Source organism: Hyaena hyaena, unplaced genomic scaffold, assembly GCF_003009895.1.
Source record: "Hyaena hyaena isolate Hyena2069 unplaced genomic scaffold, ASM300989v1 scaffold_160, whole genome shotgun sequence".
Classification (NCBI taxonomy): Eukaryota; Metazoa; Chordata; class Mammalia; order Carnivora; family Hyaenidae; genus Hyaena; species Hyaena hyaena.
The window spans coordinates 1,207,366-1,226,953 of record NW_024080793.1 but is presented as its reverse complement, the minus strand read 5'-3'; the positions used below and the strand labels follow the sequence as shown (position 1 = coordinate 1,226,953).

The following is a 19,588-nucleotide window of genomic DNA, read 5'->3' as shown; positions in this document are numbered from 1 at the left end:
AGTTTTCTTTTTTTAAATATTCTTTTTTTTTTTTTAAGAGAGCGAGCGAGTGGTGGAGAGGGGCAGAGGGAGAAAGAATCTTAAGCAGGCTCCATGCTCAGCGTGGAGCCATACATGGGGTTCAATCCCTCAACCCTGGGATCATGACCTGAGCTGTAATCAATAGTCAGATGCTCAACCAACTGAGCCACCCAGGTGCCCCACCAACAGCATTAAAAAAAAAAAAAAAATCTAGAACAAATAATACTAAAATTTGTATGAAATCACAGAAGGCCCTGGATGGCCAAAGCAATCTTGAGAAGGAAGAACAAAGCTGGAGGTATCACAATTCCAGATTTCAAGATATAGTGCAAAGCTGTAGTAATGAAAACAGTATAGTGCTGGCACAAAAATAGACACATAGGTCAATGGAACAGAAGAGACTCCAGAAATAAACCCACAATTATATAGTCAAATAATCTATGACAAAGGAGGAAAGAACATACAATAGGGAAAAGATACTCTCTTTAATAAATGGTGCTGAGAAAACTGGACAGCTACATGCAAAAGAATGAAGTTAGACCACTTTCGAACACCACACAAAAAATAAACTTGAAATGGATTCAAGACCTAAATATGAAACCTAAAACCATAGAGGAGTCTGGGTGACTTAGTCAGCTGAGCAACCTACTTTGGCTCAGGTCATGATCTCATGGCTTATGGGTTCAAGCCCCACATCAGGCTTTGTGCTGACAGCTCAGAGCCTGGAGCCTGCTTCAGATTCTGTGTCTTCCTCTCTCTCTCTGCCCCTCACCCACTCATTTGCACACACACTCTCTCTCTCAAACATTAAAAAAAAATTTTTTTTCCAAATTAGCCAGGAGAAGGTCAAACTTTCACTCTTTGCAGATGACATGATACTCCATATAGAAAACCCAAAAGATTCCACTAAAAAACTGCTAGAACTGATCCCTGAATTCAGTAAAGTCGCAGGATATAAAATCAATGCACAAAAATTGGCTGCATTCCTATTCACCGACAATGAAGAAAAGAAGCAACAGAAAGAGAAATCAAGGAATTGATCCCATTTACAATTGGACCATAAAATACCTAGGAATAAATCTAACCAATGAGGTGAAAAATCCATACACTGAAAACTACAGAAAGCTTATGAAAGAAATTGAAGAAGACACAAAGGAAAAACATTCCATGCTCCTGGATAGGAAGAACAAATATTGTTAAAATGTCAATACTACAAAGTAATCTACATATTCAATGCAATAGCTATCAAAATAACACCAGCATTCTTCACAGAGCTAGAACAAACAATCCTAAAATTTGTATGAAACCGGAAAGACCCCAAATAGCCAAAGCAAGCTTGAAAAAGAAAACTGAAATTGGAGGTATCACAATCTCAGACTTCAAGCTGTATTACAAAGCTGTAATCATCAAGACAGTATGGTACGGGCACAAAAACAGACACTCAGATCAATGGAACAGAATAGAGAACCCAGAAATGGACCCACAAATGTATGGCCAACTAATCTTTGACAAAACAGGAAAGAATATTCAATGGAATAAAGACAGTCTCTTCAGCAAGTGGTGCTGGGAAAAATGGACAGCGACATGCAGAAAAATGAACCTGGACCCCTTTCTTACACCATCCCCAAAAATAAACTCAAAATGGATGAAAGACCTAAATGTAAGACAGGAAGCCATCAAAATCCTCAGGGAGAAACCTCTTTGACTTCGGCCACAGCAACTTTTTACTCAACACGTCTCTGGAGGCAAGGGAAACAAAAGCAAAAATGAACCACTGGGACCTCATCAAAATAAAAAGCTTCTGCACAGCAAGGGAAACAATCAGCAAAACTAAAAGGCAACCGACAGAATGGGAGAAGATATTTGCAAATGACATATCAGATAAAGGGTTAGTATCCAAAATCTATAAAGAACTTATCAAACGCAACACCCCAAATCCAAATAATCCAGACAAGAAATGGACCAAAGACATGAATAGACACTTCTCCAAAGAAGACATCCAGATGGCCAATGATGCTCAATGAAAATGCTCAATATCACTCATCATCAGGGAAATATAAATCAAAAGCACAATGAGATACCACCTCACATCTGTCAGAATGGGTAACATTAACAACTCAGGTAACAACAGATGTTGGTGAGGATGCAGAGAAAGAGGATCTTTTGGCACTGCTGGTGGGAATGCAACCTGGCGCAGCCACTCTGGAAGACAGTATGGAGGTTCCTCAAAAACTAAAAATAGAACTACCCTATGACCCAGCAATTGCACTACTAGCTATTTATCCAAGGGATACAGGTGTACTGTTTCAAAGGGGCACATGGACCCCAATGTTTATAGCAGCGCTATCAACAAAAGCCAAAGTATGGAAAGAGGCCAAATGTCCATCACTGGATGAATGGATAAAGAAGATGTGGTATGTATGTACATGTACACACACACACACACACACACACAGGAATATTACATGGCAATCAAAAAGAATGAAATCTTGCCATTTGCAACTATGTGGATGGAACTAGAGGGTATTATGCTAAGCAAAATTAGAGAAAGACAAATATCATATGACTTCACTCATATGAGAACTTCAAGATACAAAAGATAAAAAATGAACATAGGGGAAGAGATGAAAAATAATATAAAAGCAGGGATGGGAGACAAAACAAGAGATTCTTAAATATGGAGAACAAGCAGAGGGTTGCTGGAGGGGTCGTGGGAGGGAGGATGGGCTAAATGGGTAAGGGGCATTAAGAAATCCACTCTTGAGGGGCGCCTGGGTGGCTTAGTCGGTTGGGCATCCGACTTTCGCTTAGGTCATGATCTCGCGGTTCGTGGGTTCGAGCCCCGCGTCGGGCTCTGNTCCGACTTTCGCTTAGGTCATGATCTCGCGGTTCGTGGGTTCGAGCCCCGCGTCGGGCTCTGTGCTGACTGCCAGCTCAGAGCCTGGAGCCAGATCGGGAGTATGTGACTCCCTCTCTCTCTGCCCCCCCCCCCCCGCTCACGCTGTCTCTCTCTCTCTCTCTCCTAGAAATAAATTAAAAAAAAAAAATCCACTCCTGAAATCATTGTTGCACTATATGCTAAGTAACCTGGATGTAAATTTATAAGTAAATAAATAGGAAAAAATTTTTAAATAGTTCAAACAAAATGAACCTAAAGCCATAAAAATACTAGAAGAGGAAACAGGCAGTAATTTCTCTACATTAGTCACAGCAACAGTTTTTTAGGTATGTCTCCTGAGGCAAGGGAAACCAAAGCAAAAATAAACTATTGAGACCACATCAAAATAAAAAGCTTTTGCCCAGTAAAGGAAACCATCAACAAAATAAAAAGACTGCCTACTGAATGGGAAAAGATATTTACAAATGAATTATCTGATAAGGGGTTAATATCTAAAATATATAAAGAACTTACACAACTCATCACACACACACACACACACACCCCAAACAAAAAAACTGAGTAAAAAAATGGGCAGAGGACCTGACTAGACATTTTTCCAAAGAAGACATACAGATGACCAACAAACACATGAAAAGATACTTAACATCATTAATCATCAAGGAAATGCAGATTAAAACTACAGTGAAGTATCACTTTACACCAGTTATAAAGGCTAAAATCAGGGGTGCCTGGGTGGCTCAGTCACTTAAGCTTCAGGCTTCAGCTCAGGTCATGATCTCACGGTTCGTGGGTTCGAGCTCTGTGTCGGGCTCTGTGCTGACAGCCAGCTAAGGGCCTGGAGCCTGTTTCAGATTCTGTATCTCGCTCTCTTTCTGACCCTCCCCTGCTCATGCTGTCTCTCTCTCTCTCTCTCTCTCTCTCTCAGAAATAAATAAAACATTAAAAAAAAGAAAGAAAGAAAACGTTAAAAAAATTAAAAAATAAAACAGTATCTTTTAAAATAAATAAATAAAAAAGAAAGGCTAAAATCAAAATGACAAGAAACAAGTGTTGGTGAGAATGTGGAGAAAAAGGAACTGTTGGTGGGAATGTAAACTGGTACAGCCACCATGGGAAACAATATAGATGGACCTGGAAGGAAGGTATCATATTGAGTGAAATAAGTCAGACTGAGAAAGACAAATACCATAGGATTCCACTCATAAGTAGAATCTAACAAAAATTATTAAACACAAAGCAGACCTATAAATAAAGAGAACAAATTGATGGTTGCCATAGTGGAGGTGGGTGGGGGAGTTCAGCAAAATGGGTGAAGGGGAGAGGAAGATATATACAGTCTTCAAGTTGCACAATGAATAAGTCACAGGAGTAACAGGCAATAAGCATAAGGAATACAGTGAATGATATTGTAATACAATGTAACAAAACAAATGATAGCTACATTTGTAATGAACATAATAACATAATGTATAAACTTACCAAATCACTAAGTTGTACACCTGAAACTAATGTAACATTATACTCAAACAAAAAATAAACTTAAAAAGTTAAAAATCTTATCATCTTGGAGCACCTGGCTGGTTCTGTTGGTAGAGCACGTGACTCGATCTCAGGGTTGTGAGTTCAAGCCCCATGTTGGGTGTAGAGCTTACTTAAATAAATAAATAAAATATTTTTAAAAATCCTATCCTCTTTCGGCTACAGTTTTGTTATTTGAAGGTGCGGCAGTGGGTGGTGGGGCGGTAGGAGGTCATTCTGGTTTCCTCCCTTGTATCAAAAACTCTGCCTGCCAGCAACCACAGCCATGCCTGGTCCATGGTAGCCATTCTTTGAAGAATGAATGAATTGGCAGTAAAGTACATATTTACTTTAATAATAGTTGGTAACACTGGCAACATCCTTCCAAGGGGTACACACCACAGGACCTTGGAGGGAGGAAGGTGGAACTCCAGGACTGGATGCTTTCTCATCACTTTTTGGACTTGGCCTCAGTACCTCAGAATACTTTGAGCTCGGCTTGTATACTGATGGGAAAGACATTCAGAGAGAGTTCTTCTCTTGGCACAGAGTGGGTAGCAGCCTAGATACTCTATAAGGGCAGGTTAACTGCCACACAGTCCTTAGCACCTTGTATGGTGCTTCCCATCTTGTTTGTGCTAAATAAAGTCATTCGACAAAACTGACTGAGTGTTTCTGCCCAAAGCCACACACTGTTCTAGGCACCAACTGGGAACTCCAGTGAATGAGACAAAGCTCCTGCCTCCAGGAAGCTGGCATTCCAGAAGGAGAGCTAGACAATATACAAGTAAGCAGTAACTTCAAATTAGGGGTGACAATCATCAATTAAGTATCCGATTTCAGCTCAGATCATGAGCTCACAGTTCATGAGTTCAAGCCCCATGTCGGGCTCTGTGCTGACAGCTCAGAGCCTGGAGTTGGCTTCGGATTCTGTCTCCCTCTCTCTCTGACCCTCCCCTGCTTGCACGCTGTCTCTCTTTCTCTCAAAAATAAATAGACATTAAAAAATTTTTAAATTCAAATCATCACAAGGGTCATGAAGAATACAGAGGCAGGGGCACCCTGACTGAGGGGTGGTCTCCCAGGGGAGGCGATGTAGAGATCAGTGAGACTTGAACGATGAACAGGAGCTAATCAGGAGAAAAGCAATCCATAAGGAGGGAACAGAATGTGCAGAGACTGAGAGGCAGGAAAATGTTTGGGCAAGAACACAGGGTGAAGTTGAGGAGATGAAGTTGAAGAGGAAGTCAGGGGCCAGGTGCCAGAGGGCCTTATAAACCACAGTGTTTCATTTGTTCCTCAGCTCTCTGAGTTGAGGTATATATTATCTTTGGTTTCTATACGGAGAAGCTGCAGCTCAGAGAGGTCCCAGTCTAGTCCCAGGCCCGAGTAGAAAATGGGAGAATCAGGATATCCTGGTAGTCTTTCTAGTCCTGCATTCTCCAAGTCAGAGAACCCACTTCTGAAAAACCCTAACAGAGGCCTCCCTCAGCCTGTTTTCCCCTCTTCCATGCTCCACTGCCACCTTACAACTTCCTGGATGCAACAGGAAATGGAAGTCCTCTGTCCCTTACATGGGTTCTTGGGAATGACAGCTGCAGTAGTGTCTTGGGTTTTTTTTTTTTTTTTTTTTTTTTTAAATGAACAGGGAGACTGAAGTCAGACTGATTTCAGACCTAAAGATAAACCTCTTTTGTCATTTCAATGGAAGATGGGTGATGTCAAAGACATGGGGTTCCACATTTCTCTTTCTCTCCTCTCAACTGTCTTCTCTGGCTTCCCTATGGGAGGGGATGGAAGCAGTAGAACCATTATCCCAATCTAATCTCACTCTCGTCAGCCTCTGCATCTCTCTCTTTCCTTCTAGCCACCCCCGGTTCTCATGATTTCCCCAACATGCCGTTTTCACCCCTGCGTGTGCATGCTGTTTCCTCTACTTAGACTATTCACATGTCACAATTGCCCACCATGCTGCCGAGTTATATCCCTCATGGGATCCTTCTTCTGATTGATGTCTTTACTATAAAACTGGTATTACCTCCCTCATAGCTCCTGCTGAAGAAACTGAGGCTCAGATAGGGGAGAGGACTTGCCAATGATCCCGGAGCCAATAAACAGCAATTGGAATCACGTCCAGGTCCATCTGCCCCGCTGCAGCCCTTGCCCTTGAGCCACACTATGTTGTCTCAAATGCTTGAACTTCTCTCCTTGTAAGCACGCTTTTTCCAAAGCCCAGTTTGAATGTCCCTTCCTCAAGTGAGCTTCCCCAGATTCCTCCCTCAAGCCAGAGCAGAACACACTTCCACTCTGCTTCCTTAGCACGCCATGCAGGCAGCTTTCCCCGTATGTCTCACCTGTTACACTCAGGCTGGCTGGCTGCCCATGTCTCTGCTTCACTAGCCCAAAAGCCATCACATTCGCCAAATTCCCAGATCCCAGCAAAAGGGCAAGGACACGGTAGGCATCAGTGAGGGTTCTCTGAACAGGTGATAGAGTAAGTGAACAAATGAGCTGCTTGGAGGAAAGCATAAGGGAAGTTGACCCCAGTCCCAGGGCCTAGATGATTTTACACAGGCCTTGCCCTCTCTTTCCAGAGTCCCAGCATAGTGAATTAACTGTTATCTCTCCTGTTTCCAATTATTTTTCTGCACAATGATGATACCTTGAACCACCACCTCCCTGACCTCCACAGCTCTGACAAGCTGGGGCAAACCTGTCAGCCTCTGCTGTTGTCTCAACCTCAGACAAAGTCTGACAGAAAAGTGCATGCTGGGAAAGCCCTCCTAACAACAGAGGGCTCACTGCTGTTCAGTGCTCAACACAATGGCAGGTTGAAAGTTACTTTCAGCCAGAAAGTAACCACATCTGCAGAGCGTGAACGGACTTATTTCAGCAAATGTATAAACATTTTATGTGATTTTAACTCCAGTATATCCAGGGAGAAAAAAAAGCTGGAAGCAAATATGCCAACACATTAATGTTAAGTTGTTTTGGGTAGTAGGAATGTGAATAAGAGTTATTTTCTTCTTTATGCTTTTCTGCAATTTTTCAAAAGAAAAGGTTCTCCCCAATCTACTTGCAAATTGTGTTTCTTCATCCCAAAGGTGGGAGTCCTAACATTCCATGGGTGTCCTCTACCTCTGACAACACCTTCCCACCAACCCTCCCTTTCTGAAACCTGGACCTCACCCTTTCTGAGATTTGGCTTTCAATTCTGGACCTACCCATAGTCTTTCAACATATCAGGGTTTTTTGGGGTTTTTTTTCTCCCCTTAAATTAGCTACAGTGGGTTTCCTGTTTGTTACTTGTAAGTAAAGATCTCTAATATAGGCACCAAAGATAAGAGCTATGTGAGATGATGCAGGTGAGTGCAGTTTCTATGTGTCTACATTGGCATGGTATGCCAATTATGATTTATATCTACTCTCCTTGCCAGTGCCTGTGTTATAATTATCCAGAGTCATATAAATATGATTCTGGAAGACCAGAATCATGTGGCATAGGCACTTGCCAGACTGGCAATCAGAGGAGTTTGAGAAATTGACAGCCTATCTTTTAAACCATTTATCTTGAGTGTTAGTTGTGTCAGTGCAGCTTTAGGCAGGAAGTGCATTGGTGTGTTTAGGGAACAATTAAGAGATCTGTGTGGGTAATTAGTGTGACCATGTGGAGGAACAGAAAAACAAAGCTGTAAAGTTCTGCAAGGGCCCCAGAGTTGAAGTCCCCCAACTTCTAGGCTGAAGAACTGGCCTTTCACCTGGGACAAAGGAGGGTGCAGAGAGATTCTGAATGCCTGCATGTTTTCAATGACCTCTGTTTTCAAAAAGAAAATTGGCAGCAGCAAAGAAAATAGACTTGTGACAGGTCTTGGCTTTTCATATCTACACCCACTGTGTGTTCTGGTCACAATCCCACCTGGGCTCTTGGTTTTCCCAGAAAACCACCTAAGTCTTCCTATACTCTGGCCTGCTCTCTAAAATAGCTATTTCAAATCAAAAGTCTTCTTAGATCTCTGACCTCACCATCTCCCCACAATCTGACAAAGAGTTACCATCACATGTGGACACTTTCAACTTCTACCTTCAAATCTACAAATGCTCCCATCCTTCCTCCTAAGGCCAACCTTTCCACCACCCCAGGGACATCTTTGTTATCTCTATGCATCTTCAACATTTTTCTCTAAAACCTCACTGCTTTTAAACATTTACACATAATGAAGTCTCTCGTATGTTAAATAACCTTTCCTCATTGGTAACTCCTCTCTGGCTTGTCCTATTTCCTCTGATACCTTCCACTGACAAATTTCATGAGAATTACCTATATTCCATCTTTCCACTTCATTTCCCATTCATTATTTCTGCCTTCTGATTCTGTACTCTACTGAAACAGCACCCATGAAGGTCACCAGGGACTGTTTTGTTCCTAAAATGCTGTTGTCAGAAACCTGGACACTCCATCACCCTCCGTTTCTAATTAGCCTTCAGGCCCTCCTTGGTTATTGTGCTTCCTACATAGTTCTCATTTCCATCATTAAAACTTCTCTATCCCCACAATTCCTAATCCAAGACTCCATCATATCACCTCTTAGTCTTGCCACCTCCCATCCAATCTCCTCACAGTGACAGAACCAGCTTTCTCAAATCAAAATCTGATGTGTGTCTCTTGCTTAAAGCCCCTCAATGGCCTCAAGATAAACTATGATTCCCTAGCCTCGTTCACATAATCTGACCCCCAATCTGTGGGCCAGGTACCAGCTGGGGAACTTTTATATTCACAAAGATCTTGTAAGAAACCAATGAACATGGCAATGAGGAAGTTGCAGTTGACTATAAGAGATGATCAGTGGGGATGGAAGTTTAATCAACAGGAGGTTAAGGAAGTGGAGGCTGGTCATGCACACTATCTTGGCAGGAAAGGAGATAGGATGGGTAAGGTAAGATTAAGGTTTTGTAAGGGAGGAGATACCAAACATTTTTTTTTAATTTTTTTTTTTAATGTTTTATTTATTTCTAGGAAAGAGAGAGAGACAGCGCAAGCAGGGGAGGGTCAGAGAGAGAGGGAGTCAGACTGAAACAGGCTCCAGGCTCTGAGCTGGCAGTCAGCACAGGGCCCGACGCAGGGCTCGAACCCACGAACCGCGAGATCATGACCTAAGCGAAAGTCAGACGCTTAACCAACTAAGCCACCCAGGCGCCCCAGTACCAAACATTTTTAGATGGAACATGAATAGAGAGTCAAAAGAATGAAAAGAATATAGTTGATGTAAAGGTTCTGGGAATGATGACATAAATCAGAGACCAAGCCCACACTGCTGGCAGGAGTATTAATAACTCTTCTGGACTACAATTTGGAAATCACACTATCATTTAAAAAAGTAAAATTTCCAACCTGTTGTGACCCAGTAACTTCACTTCTAGGATTCTTTCTTTTTTCGCTGAGAAAACAAGCATGAGTATGTACAGTTAGCTACAGGAATGATGTTTATCAGTCTGTACTTCTTAGAAAAGCAATCAAACAAACAAAAACAACCTAAAATGTTATAAGAGGATTTTGAGGAGTTTGTGGTACATCCATTCAGTGAAATGCTGCAGAGTCATTAAAAAATATATATGTAGAAGATATGAAATTGAGATAATACAGTATTTACAATGCCATCCCATTTTTGTAGAAAAAAAATTTTATATGCAAAGTCTGGGAAGACAAACAATGGAATACTAACAGTAGATACCTCCAGACAATGTGGCATTATGAAGTTTTCTTATTGTTTATTTGCACTTCCTGAAGTTTCCTATCATGAATAGGAATACCTGAATAAAGAAAAACATTATAAAACCATATACAGACAACACAGTGAGCCCATTTATATGAAGTTTAAGAGCAAACAAAAATTCTATAGTGCAAGAAGCCAGCATAGTGGTTATCTCAGAGAGGCTACAGACTGGCAAGACACACAAGAGAACTTTCTGAGGAGATTAAATAGTCTGCATCTTGCTTTTGGTGTACACATAGGCAAAATTTTATCAAGCTATGGATTTAAGATTTGAGCATTTTGGGGTGCCTGGGTGGCTCAGTCGGTTAAGTGCCAGACTTTGGCTTAGGTTATGATCTCACAGTTTGTGAGTTTGAGCCCCATGTCAGGCTCTGTGCTGACATCTCAGAGCCTGGAGCCTATTTTGCTTCCTGTGTCTCCCTCTGTCTCTGCTCCTCCCCTGCTCACCCTGTCTTTCTCAAAAATAAATAAACATTAAAAAAACTTTTTTTTTTTAAGATTTCGGCATTTTACTGTATGTGAATTATATCTCCTTCAAAAGAAAATACACCCACAAGACAAAAGGGAAAGAGGAAGCAGTAAACATCACAGAACAATTTTGAGGTGAAAAAGGAAGATGATGAAGTTCTGTGACAAGATTTCAATTTTCTCGGGAAGTAGGCTGTTTTGTAATGGGCTTAGAGTGAGGAAGACAGGTGGGCTTGGATTGAGAAAGGGGACACAGTGAAGCAGTGCCTATGTGGTAGAAATGCATGGGGAGTTTCTTAAGGCTGGATCACAGGACTGGGCATCAACACGCAGGGCTCCTCAGTTTACTGTGATATATGCCAGGACTCTGCAGCTTAAGGAACAAGAGGAGAGAAACCAAATGGTTCAGTTTCACTTCAGGTATTTTGACAGCACCGGACTGTCATAGAGAGGGGGCCAAGAAGCCAACAGGATTTTAGCAGGGAGAACTGAGAGGAGTGGAGAGGGACAGAAAGGCCTTGACGGCAGAGTAGGGATACTGGAGTGGGAGCACGAAAGGCTGTGCTCAGAAAGGGTTTAGTTTTGAGGTTCTGAGGGTTAAGCAGTTCAAAGTGGAAGCCATATTCAAAATACAGCACAGCTGGGAAGGATAGGAGCAAAGAAAGCAAACATTTACTAAGCATTCATCTGCCCACAACCAGGCACTCCATAGGTATCAGACCATTTAAGCAGCACCTGAACTTTGCAAGGATGCACCACAATGATGTTTATAGATGAGGAAATGTCCTACATCAGTCAGCAAGCAGCAGCTTCAAATTCACATTGGACTCAAAGCCTCTTTCTACTACATTCAGCAGCTACACAAGTCAAATCATGAGCAGTAGGACCATAATTTTAGGGAATCCATATATGTAGATATGAGTCACCCAGGTGGCTGGTGGAAAGTATCAGTTTCCAACATCTGGGGGAATGTCCAGTAGCAACAGGACATTGCTGTTAAGAACAGCATAACAAGATAAAGTAAAACAGGATAAAGTAGTCCAAGCAGACGGCACGTGCTTCGGGAGCACTGTCCTGGAAGACCATGCATCAGACTGGCAGAAGACAAGTACAGATCCATATCTTGGTTCAAAGACTTGAGAGAAAATGAGCAGTATCTGCTTAAGGGTTTTTTGAAGTGGCGTCTTCAAGGGAAAAGCAGGTCTCAGCTTAAAGAAACCTGGGAGTTTGGGACATCATTCTGAGAATTACCAAGAAGGGCAGACAGAAGAGGGGAGGAGTAGGGCTGTGAGAGGGAAGTCATGAGGAAAAGACTTCGGGGGCTGGTGGCTCCATCGGTGTGAAAGCACGTGGAGTTACCACTGCAACACCGGAGGCACGGCAAAGAAAAGTGTCAGGCACTACCTGACCATAGGCAAAGCTTCAACTTAACCCCTCCACTTTTCCTTTCCTCCCTTTATCTATATCTAGGGTGAATTGTAAGCAGTGGGCAAGCTACTGACTGTTTTGAAAACCGTAATAGAAGCTATTACTTACCGAACACCAACTGTATGCTAGGTATCTCCGCATTAGCAATTCACTTAATCTTGACTGCAAGGCTACAATCAGCCCCCTTTTTACAGATGATCAAACTGAAGCCTAGAGAGTTGAGGTCGCCTGGCCAAAAATCATGGCCACAGCCAGGATTTGAAACCAGGTGTATCTGGCATCACAGTTCTAATCTTCCTTTACTCTGTTAATTGATGGCAAAAATTTTATGCATAAGCTTCACAATCGCGAGTGTTCATTTTTAAGATTGACCTCAGGTGAACAAACTCTTCTTGCAGACTTAGTAGACTGAGCAGAAGACATTCTAGTTTAAAGGTACATTAAGAGATACATTAAAAAAAAAAAAAAAAAAAAGGAAGCCACACAGCTTTGCATAAGCAACAGGGGAGGCAGTGCGGAAGAAAAAGGCAAATAACTGAACCTAAAATTTCCTCTCAGAAATTAAAATACAAGGGTGCTTAGCTGGCTAAGTTGGTAGAGTAACTCTTGATCTTGGGGTTGTAGGTTCAAGCCCCACGTTGGGTTTGAAAATTACTTAAAAAGAAAACTTAAAAAAAAAAAGAACAGAAAGGAAATGAAAATATAAGCAACAATACCTTAGGAGGGGAGCTCCAGTAACAGTCCAGACTTCCTTAGATCAAAGGTGACTCTTCTTTAGGGACTCATTTGCAAGCACGTAGGTCTATTATAGCAGGAGACGGGACATCTCTTAGGACAGTTGACAGTTACAACTGCAAGAAAATATTCCTTCAAACCGCACTCCCCCATGGAGAAAGGGAACAATGACACCTGGGGTGGGTCCTTCATATACATTTGATTCATTGACAAACCTGTCCCAAGACAGATGGTGTTAACTTCATTTACAGTTGGGGGAAACGAAAGAAATTGTTTGAAGTCAGAAAAGCCCAAATTTGAACCCATCCATATCTATCTGCCCCTCCTACCTATCCACACTAAGTAGCCTCTTTTCCCTGGAAAATACTGATTTAACTCCTTGCTTCTCTTTGATTCTTCCTTGCTTCTCAGCAATGCAATATCCTGTTCCCATCCCCATGGTTTCCTGAACTTTCTTTCATGAACACAGGAAAATATCTACCACATGTCTCCTAGACAGAAAGACCCACAACTTATGAGGTTTTTGTTATAAAACATTTAATGTTAACCTACAATACAATGTAAACTTTTATGAAAAAAATTTAAAGTACACTAGATTTCTTCAGTAAATTTATCACGTAACTATTCAGGTGCAGTACAAGTTGGGGCACTGCATCCTTTGTGGATGGATTTCCTGTTGCTGCATTCCTCACAAGTCCTAAAAAAGCCAGTTGTAAAGTGGAGCTCCTTGTTCAAGCACCAGATAATACTCTCCTGATTTTGCATTCTGGGGGTTATCACTCCTTCCCACAGTCATTTTCTAAAACTCTTTCCTTGGCCTTGGCACCATTAGCAATTTTCATAAAGACTGCTCAGTTGAAGATTCTAGGTTTGTTTTTTTTAAAGAGATAAATATTCTCCTCTGGCCATTTTTTATCCAATCATCATAGTGGAAGCAAGCAAGGACAAAGTATTTGCTGCAGGAAATTCTGCAGAAGTGGAGGAAAAGACCAGAAGGGCCCCACTGAGGCTGCAGAAATTCAACTGACTCCAATTGGATGTCTTTGCTTGGTCATTTCCCATGCTTATTCAGCTGAATCTACTTCAGTTTTGGGAGTGCAGAACAAAACTTGAAACAAGTTATTTTTGTTAGGTTGATGACTTGACGTTTGAAAAACAGCTGAAATAACCCAAAGGTGATTTGGAAATGAGCAAATGCTTGCAGATCATCAGCTTCTCAGTATTTTCTCCCTTGCAGGTCCCATCAAGTTCCCAGAGGTCCTTGTGAGTAACATACGTAACATACAGATTGTACTGACTTGCAGTGATAAACTGTGCATTCTTCATGGAGGAGGAAGGGAGATGGCACCAGGCAGCAGCCCGAGGGGTTGGCAAGGAGACAGGATCGGGATCTGAGCAAAGCAGGCCTGTTTCAACATGGACTAGGAGGGAACATGTGCTTCAGATAAAACCTCTTGAAACCTCGAGTAGGCAATCCCAAGAGCTATACCAACATAGACTTTTTCTTAATATTCTGGCAACTGACCTCCTTCACTGAACAAGTTTTGAAAGGGCAAGAGGCATAAAGTGCACATTGTAGAAGATGCAGACTGAATTAAGGAAACAGATTTACAACTTTCCAAAGAAGTATAGGCAAGACAATATACCCAACTTAGAGAAGGCCCTTAATACCCTCCTCCGCTGTGTAAGGCTAGGGAATCAGCTGTGAATTTGACAGGGAGGCTGAGTTAAGCGGAAAAATTCCTCTTTGCATGGTTGTCAGCAGGAAGCAGACTTCACATAAAGCTGAATGGAGATTATGATTTATCCTGGTATTCATTCCAGATACATTTTATGCCAACAGTCAGTGATCTCCCACTCATCTGGCAGCAGTAAACAAAGAGGAAAAATAGGCAGCTAGGAGCAGAATTAAGTTTTCCTATAGATGGTATTCTAGACACCTGTGCCAAGGCCACTGGGAAAATTCCCAGGCTCCCCAGGTGCTTTGTGTGACGCTCCTTACCCTGTCCCGTGTTTATCCCAACCACTGAGGGCTGCAGAGAACAGGAGCCATGTCACTGCGACCCAAAAGAGTGGCCCTTAGATTTTAGGTAAGCAAGAGAGAAAGCCTTTGGAGACTGCAAACCTACCAGGTTATGCTTTATTTTGATATGAACCCCCGGCCTCACAGCATGCTAGGAACTACAGTTACTTTGGTAGCTTGCTGCGTTACGAGTCTGCACCAGTCTAGCTGTAGAACACTTTGGAATACTTGCCAGCTCATGCTGGCCATCTGTTAATACATGGCCTAACCCATGTACCCATTACTAGAAACTCAACCAAAGAGACATCCAGAGGTTTAAAAACCCTATTACTTAAACACAGCAATAGAGAGAGAGGATTAAAAACTGCCTCCAGCAGGTGGCTACATTAGATAGAAACTGAAATGTGCCTTCTTTCCAACAGTTTGGAAGTTCAGGAGTTTGGTCTTGGCTCCCCTCAAGGTCTCTAGTTCTATCCTTAAACCACCACCACCACCCCCCTCCCACTGAGACAGGCAGGGCACTCTCATGGGGTTCTGCTGGTTCTACCACAGGCCCTGCTAGTCCATTAGGAAGGCGCCACGCTTGGCAATTCAGGAACGCTCAGGGCTGGGCAGGAAGAGCATGCATGTGTCAGAAGAGGAATGAAGAGCTGCTATCCTTTGGTTCAGATCCCATAATAACCACCTGGTACAGATTCCAAGGGAAAGCTGCAGTCATGTGTATGGGTGAGCATACACGAGTGTTCACACCACACGTATGGGTGTATCTGTCTATACACGGCTTTGCAGGGCAATGAACCCAGATCTCCTCCCACTACTCCAAGTGGGGCGCACAGGTGGCAAGAAAGGACAGCAAGGGTTGGACCAAAAAGAACCATCTCTCTGGGAATGTGAGAGGGACAATGGCAGAAATAAGCACAAACCAGCCCAGGGCACCTTTATTATACTCTTGTGGGCTAAGGAGCCCAGGGCATAAACTCATGGGCTTAAGAATTGGCTCTTTATCAAATAAAGTTAAGGAAAAAAAACACCTACGTCAGCCTTATTCCTTTGGTCATTACAAAGCAACAGAAAACATTTAAAAGTTATTCATAAATGGTGGGAAGTTCAAGGAACATCTCTGTTCTGTGCCTTCTCTTCCCTCTCTTCTCCGGTGGTGGGAGAAGCAAGTCCTTGAGAGATGCTGCAGTAACTGGTTGATGGGAGGTTTTTTCACTTTTATTTTCCATAAAAGCAAGAATGGATGAGAACTAGTGAGAAGGTCCCCTTCTCCAGCCGGGACAATGACTGAGTTGGAGGTGAAGAGTCTCCTTTCGTTGGCAGGTGCGTGGTGCAGAGGCAGGAGGGAAGGGAGAGCTTGCCAGCGGGAACATTCACTGCTGACCGCGCGCGCGCACAGGTGGTGACTCTTTTAGGCAGCATGGTTTCTGATCCTTCCTTAGGATGCAGCAGTCTTTTAAAAAAAATATTGTATTATAATAATAATAATATGAATTTCTCTCATTTTTTTTGTTTTGTTTTGTTTTTCCATTTCTTTTAGGGATTAGGGTGGGAGGGGAGTGGAAGAAAAATGTCATTCATCTGTAAGGTCCTGAACAAAGAGGACCTCTGTGTGGCTAAGTCCGGCCTCCTGCAGCGTGGGTGGGTTGGGCCACTCCTCTGAAGGGATGCAGGGCAGCACCCGCCGAGGAAAGTTGGCTTCAATCTGAAACTTTTCTGGGCTTTCTTTCAAGGAGAATAAGAAGTCGTGGATTACCTGCAGACCATACAGGAAAAGGGTGGTGAGAAAAAGACAAAGACAAGACAACTGTGAAATCAAATATCCCCCTTAGTTCTCTCCAGGATGACTCTGAGATAGGAGGTAATCACAACACACTCGAATTCTATTGTGAGGTCCTTGCATTTCACACACAAATACATAGGGCAACTCTTTTAAGAGATTACACAGTCAATGCTAGTCCTACTTCTGAACTGATTCATGGGTTTTTTTTGGGGTTTTTTGACAACTTGTCTGATATAAAGCTAAAAATTTTTACTTAGAAATAATCAGAGGGGTGCCTGGGTGACTCAGTCAGTTAAGTGTAGACTCTTTATTGCGGCTCAGGTTATGAGATCAAACCCTGCGGATGGGCTCTGTGCTGACAGCACGAAGCCTGCTTGGGGTTCTTGGGGTTCTCTCTCTCTCTCTGCCACTCCCCTGCGCACACTTCTTGCTCTAAAAATAAATAAGCTTAAAAAGTAATCAGAAAGGTGCCTGGGTGGCTCAGTCGGTTAAATGTCCAACATTGGCTCAGGTCATGATCTCACAGTTTGTGGGTTTGAGCCCTGCATCCAGCTCTGTGCTAACAGCGTAGAGCCTGCCTCGGATCCTCCGTCTCCCTCTCTGCCCCTTCCCCACTTGTATGCATGCGCGTTCGCGTTCTTTCTCTCTCAAAACTAAACAAACATTTAAAAGAAATCAGTTACACAACAGTCAGAAGTGCAGAATTTTCTTCTTTGAACCAGTTGAGAGTGAACTGCCAACCTGATGTCCCATCATCCCCAAAATACTTGTGTATGTCTTATAAACAGGACAATCTCCTACATGACCATAGTGCAGCCCTCAAAAAAACAAGATATTTAATTGGCACGTTATTATTGTAACGTAATATATATTTATTATTAAAGGTTTTAAGTTTTGCTAGTTGCCTTTAATAGCAAATGTATCAGGTTTAGAATTATGTGTCCCATTTCACTGTCACATCTTCTAAGCCTCCTCCTCTGGTCTGGAACAAATCCTTAGTCTTTCCCTGACTTTCATGACCTGGATGCTTCTAAGATTACTGGTCACTTATTCTGCAGAATGTCTCTCAGTGTGTTTGCCTGAGGTTTACCCACGAGTAGATCCCAGGTGCACTCTCTGGCAGGCATGTGACAGAAATGGTGTGCATTCTACCGAACACATCTTATGCAGTCAGAACACGATGCCAATCTGCCCCCATGCCTATAATGTGCACTTGGATCACTTCATTATGGGGTGACTGCCTCTCCACTGTCCAAATTCTTCTCTCCTTTGTAACTAAAGAAAGTCTGTGGAGAGGTACTTTGAAACTAGAGACATATTGTTCCTCAAACTTTCAACTTATTTATACTAACAGAGTCATAATTTCCTACTTTATTTAATGGGTTATAGCATTATAATATTTAATGTTCAAATTGTTCTAGATGGAGTCAGAAGGAGCCCAATCAAGGTGCCTTCTGTGTCTTTGTGGCAAGTCTCATCATTTTTTGAATAATTCCTTGCCTTCTGCCACAGGGTATTCCAGGCTGATCTTGTGTTTTCCTGCCCCAGCTCTGGAATCAGCCATTTCTCCAAGAAGCCCTGGTTCTTCTTAATGGACAATGGTATTTAAGAGCCACGATCCAGGTGCTAGGTATGTTCATTGCTACTGGGGAGTTTCTGCTCCCAAGCACTTTCTGTGTAAAAAAACTAGAGAATATGTGAATATACATACACACATTGAAGTCTGTATTTCTCTCTATATATGTACACAGAGAACCACAAGTTCATTTCCCCCTCCTCACTCAGTTCTGGCTTTAACACCCCCCACACCCCACAGGCCACTCGGACTCTGACTTCTGTGCACTCCTGTCCCCACATGTGGATACTCTATTTGGTCAAAATCTGACATCCTCCATGTGGACCTGTCCGTGAAAATGCCCTCTTCACCCTGCCCTGGCCCTGGCAAAATAAAGGTAAATTCTTAATGAGAAGTAACGTGACATCAAGAAAACTCACATTACTAAAACCTAAAATGTGAGGTACCTACGGAATAGGCCACCTTTATCATTCCCAGTCTCTTGATGCCACACATTAAGAACAGGCACACTGGATCCACTCTAGGGCCCAGTTTAACTTGCCTGCTACCTCTACCAAAAAGTCTAAAGGACGTATTGTGGAGGGCACTGCTAACCTCTCTCCTTCAGGTCAATCCCAAAGATCAGGAACACAACATTCAAGTTACCCTTACTATTTTGAGGGAAGTTACCTCTCGTAAGTTTGTTCCCCACTGTGTGAAGCCTTCCTTTCTTCATTTTAAAGTGACCTCTTCAGAGCTTTTAAGAGGCTATATACTCCATCCATCCATCCTCTAGAATTTAAGGAGTAAATCCATGCTCTTCTCTAGATCCATTCATGATTTTATACTCCTCATATTTTAATCTATCAAACTTGATCATTTACAGTTCTTGTCTCTCTTTGCAATTTCCATTAACAATCACTTTTCTTATCTTGAGATACATCTTGATATGCATCAGACATGCACCAAGTATTATTGGTATGAACGCAACATGGGCTTTAGAGAAGGGTGAAACAATATTTTCTTTCCTTTTCAATCTTGCTTGAAAATACTCAAACCTGGTACAAAACTGGCATTTTCTGTTTACCACTGACAATGGACATCACCTCCAGAGGTTGCTTTCGGTTCTAACAGACAGAAAAACGAGTCCTGAGTACAATTTGGATGCTAACATGCATTCATTTAACAGAAAGTCAGCTGCCACTTTCTGCCCACTCATGAGACCTGGAGATTTTCCTACAGTTTATCCTTTTTTATCTTAGCATTTTACTACTATCAAGAGCTGAGCAAGTGGGAGTATTTCACTGAGCATTCACTCTTTGAGATTATTTACGAAGGGCAAAGCTCACAGGAAGATCAGACCAAGTCTGCAAGAGCACAAAAA

General features: G+C 42.3%; 1 protein-coding gene across 2 annotated transcripts in view; it reads right to left on the bottom strand.

Annotated features, from left to right (window-relative positions):
- Positions 1 to 15,778: 15,778 nt before the first annotated feature.
- FAF2 (Fas associated factor family member 2) overlaps positions 15,779 to 19,588 on the bottom strand; it is a 68,855-nt gene continuing 65,045 nt past the window's right edge. For both annotated transcript variants that reach the window (XM_039239743.1, XM_039239744.1), the window contains exon 11: positions 15,779 to 16,622. In XM_039239743.1, coding sequence (XP_039095674.1) covers positions 16,440 to 16,622 — 183 coding nt within the window. In that variant the 3' untranslated portion in view covers positions 15,779 to 16,439. The remainder of the gene's footprint in view (positions 16,623 to 19,588) is intronic.